Here is a 2,500-nt window from a genome sequence, read left to right on the forward strand (position 1 = left end):
TTACAAGGAATAAAATATCATCTCCCAAAACAATAACTATGCATTTGACTGCTTCCCTCCCGGCCAGGGCCAGGACAAAACCAAGTAATCTCATTCCAAGACAAAGACAGAAAGCATGTTGGAAAACAGATATAAGGGGACAGAAAACACAGTATGTACCTCCCTGCCTACTATGGGAGGTAGCTATGAAAATACTCTCAAACAAAACCATTATAATAATTATTTGCAGGTTTGATAACCAAAGTTGTAGTTTCACTGTTGTTTTGGAAATGACCTCAAACCAACACATAAATAACAATGTGAAATTGAATGTAAACTTCAATTTGATATACGAAAACAGGTTTCCCCTTTTATCAACAAAACAGGGTGAATGAAACACTATAGTCTGTTGATAATGGGGGGGGGGGGGGTAAACGTCCATTTTATCTGTTTTCGTATATTAAATTGAAGCTTACATTCAATTTCACATTGATATTTGTAATTTCTTCGAGGTTCGAGCAGCAACATTTACATCCAACCAACACAAAATATTGTCCATTACAACAATGTTAATACAGGCCCATACTTGAGCTGTATTACAAGACCTCCAAATAAATGCATCTTATCCGACGTGTATATATATATACAGGTCTGACATCCGAACCCACTTATGGTCCTAGTTTGTTGTTAACATTGTTGTTATGGACACTATTTTGCGTCATTTTTTTTTTTTTGAGATTTCCATTACAACAATGAGCCTACAATGAATTGGGTTATCAGACCTGCCCGACAAATGGGAATTGGTTCAAATAGGGAACAGGTGTAGATTCCAAAAGCACACTATCAAAGTACTTAGTTTGATCACTTAAAAGTCTCATCCAGACACAAGCACAGGTCCCCACGAGGAGGTATACACTCAAATGTTTACAAATCATATATAATATGTAAACAAAACATAATACAGTGCATAACAGAGAGATGATTTACAAGGAAAAAAAATATCATCTCCCAAAACTCTAACTATACATTTGACTGTTTCCCTCCCAGCTAGGCTATCCGGCCAGGGCCAGGACAAAACTAAGCAATCTCATTCCAAGACAAAGACAGAAAGTAAGTTGGAAAACAGATATAGAGGGATAGAAGACACAGTAAGTTCCCCCCTGCCCTCCATGGGAGGTCAGGAACCCCACCCAGATACAGGGGGATAGAAGACACAGCAAGTGCCTCCCTGCCCACTATAGGAGGCCAGGAACCCCACTCAGATATAAGGGGATAGAAGACACAGTAAGTAACTCCCTGCCCACTATGGGAGGTCAGGAACCCCACCCAAATATAATGGGATAGAAGATACAGTAAGTACCTCCCTGCCCACTGTGAGAGGTCAGGAACCCCACCTAGTACCAAGTCTCTGATAGTTTCTTCACCTTTTTATAAACAGCAGCGATGAGGGCGGCCTTGACCCTCATTCCCAAGGTCATCCCGATGTGGAAATTTTGCTGGAACATGACGGAGCCTGCAGTGGAGACGACGAAGAAAGAGGCGGCATAGACGTAGCCTTTCCATTGGAGACCCTGGGCTTTGTTGTACTCCAGGTTGTGGGTGTAGTCTATCAGGGTGCTGGGGATGGGTGGGTAGTGGTGGTGGTGGTGATGGTGGTAGTGGTGGTGGTGATGGTGGTGGTGGTGTGGTGGTGGTGGTGGTGGTGGTGGTGGTGGTCATGATGGTGGTGGTGGTGGTGGTGGTGGTGGTGGTGGTGGTGGTGGTGGTGGTGGTGGTGGTGGTGGTGGTGGTGGTGGTGGTGGTGGTGGTGGTGGTCATGATGGTGGTGGTGGTGGTGGTGGTGGTGGTGGTCATGATGGTGGTGGTGGTGGTGGTGAGGGTGGTGATGGTGGTGGTGGTGATGGTAGTGGTGGTGGTGATGGTGATGGTGATGATGAGGATGATGATGATGATGATGATGATGATGATGATGATGATGATGATGATGATGAGATAGATAATGATGATGATGATTGTGATTATGATGATTGTGATTATGATGATGATAATAATGATGATAATAATGATGATGTTGATAATGATGATAAGAATGATGATAATAATGATGATGATGATGATGATAATAATGATAATAATGACGATAAAAAGGATGAGGATAAGGATGAGGATATGTATATACGACTCGCCATATGAAATGAAATATCAGGATCCCCTTTCAAAACTAAATACTGTATTATATTTTTCCCCAATGATGATATATTATAGAGCAAGAACTCACCTATCAATAGGAAAGCCGTCATTATAAGCGTGTGGATTCAAAATGACGCCTAACGGACGACAAGAACTCACCAATCAATAGGAAAGGTGTGGATGTGAATGAGTACCTGACTATAGTCAGTGATGGATAATAAGCGTGTGGATTCAAAATGACGCCTAACGGACGACTAGAACTCACCAATCAATAGGAAAGGTGTGAATGTGAATGAGTACCTGACTATAGTCAGTGATGGATAATAAGCGT

General features: G+C 42.2%; 1 protein-coding gene across 4 annotated transcripts in view; it reads right to left on the minus strand.

Annotated features, from left to right (window-relative positions):
* Positions 1 to 2,500, minus strand: part of LOC144959764 (multidrug resistance-associated protein 1-like) — an 80,473-nt gene that overhangs the window by 33,937 nt on the left and 44,036 nt on the right. For all 4 annotated transcript variants that reach the window (XM_078892495.1, XM_078892493.1, XM_078892496.1 and 1 more), the window contains exon 11: positions 1,404 to 1,596. In XM_078892495.1, coding sequence (XP_078748621.1) covers positions 1,404 to 1,596 — 193 coding nt within the window. The remainder of the gene's footprint in view (positions 1 to 1,403; positions 1,597 to 2,500) is intronic.

Source organism: Berghia stephanieae, chromosome 14, assembly GCF_034508935.2.
Source record: "Berghia stephanieae isolate SIO BIC M18660-M18661 chromosome 14, UCSD_Bste_1.3, whole genome shotgun sequence".
NCBI classification, from domain to species: domain Eukaryota; kingdom Metazoa; phylum Mollusca; class Gastropoda; order Nudibranchia; family Aeolidiidae; genus Berghia; species Berghia stephanieae.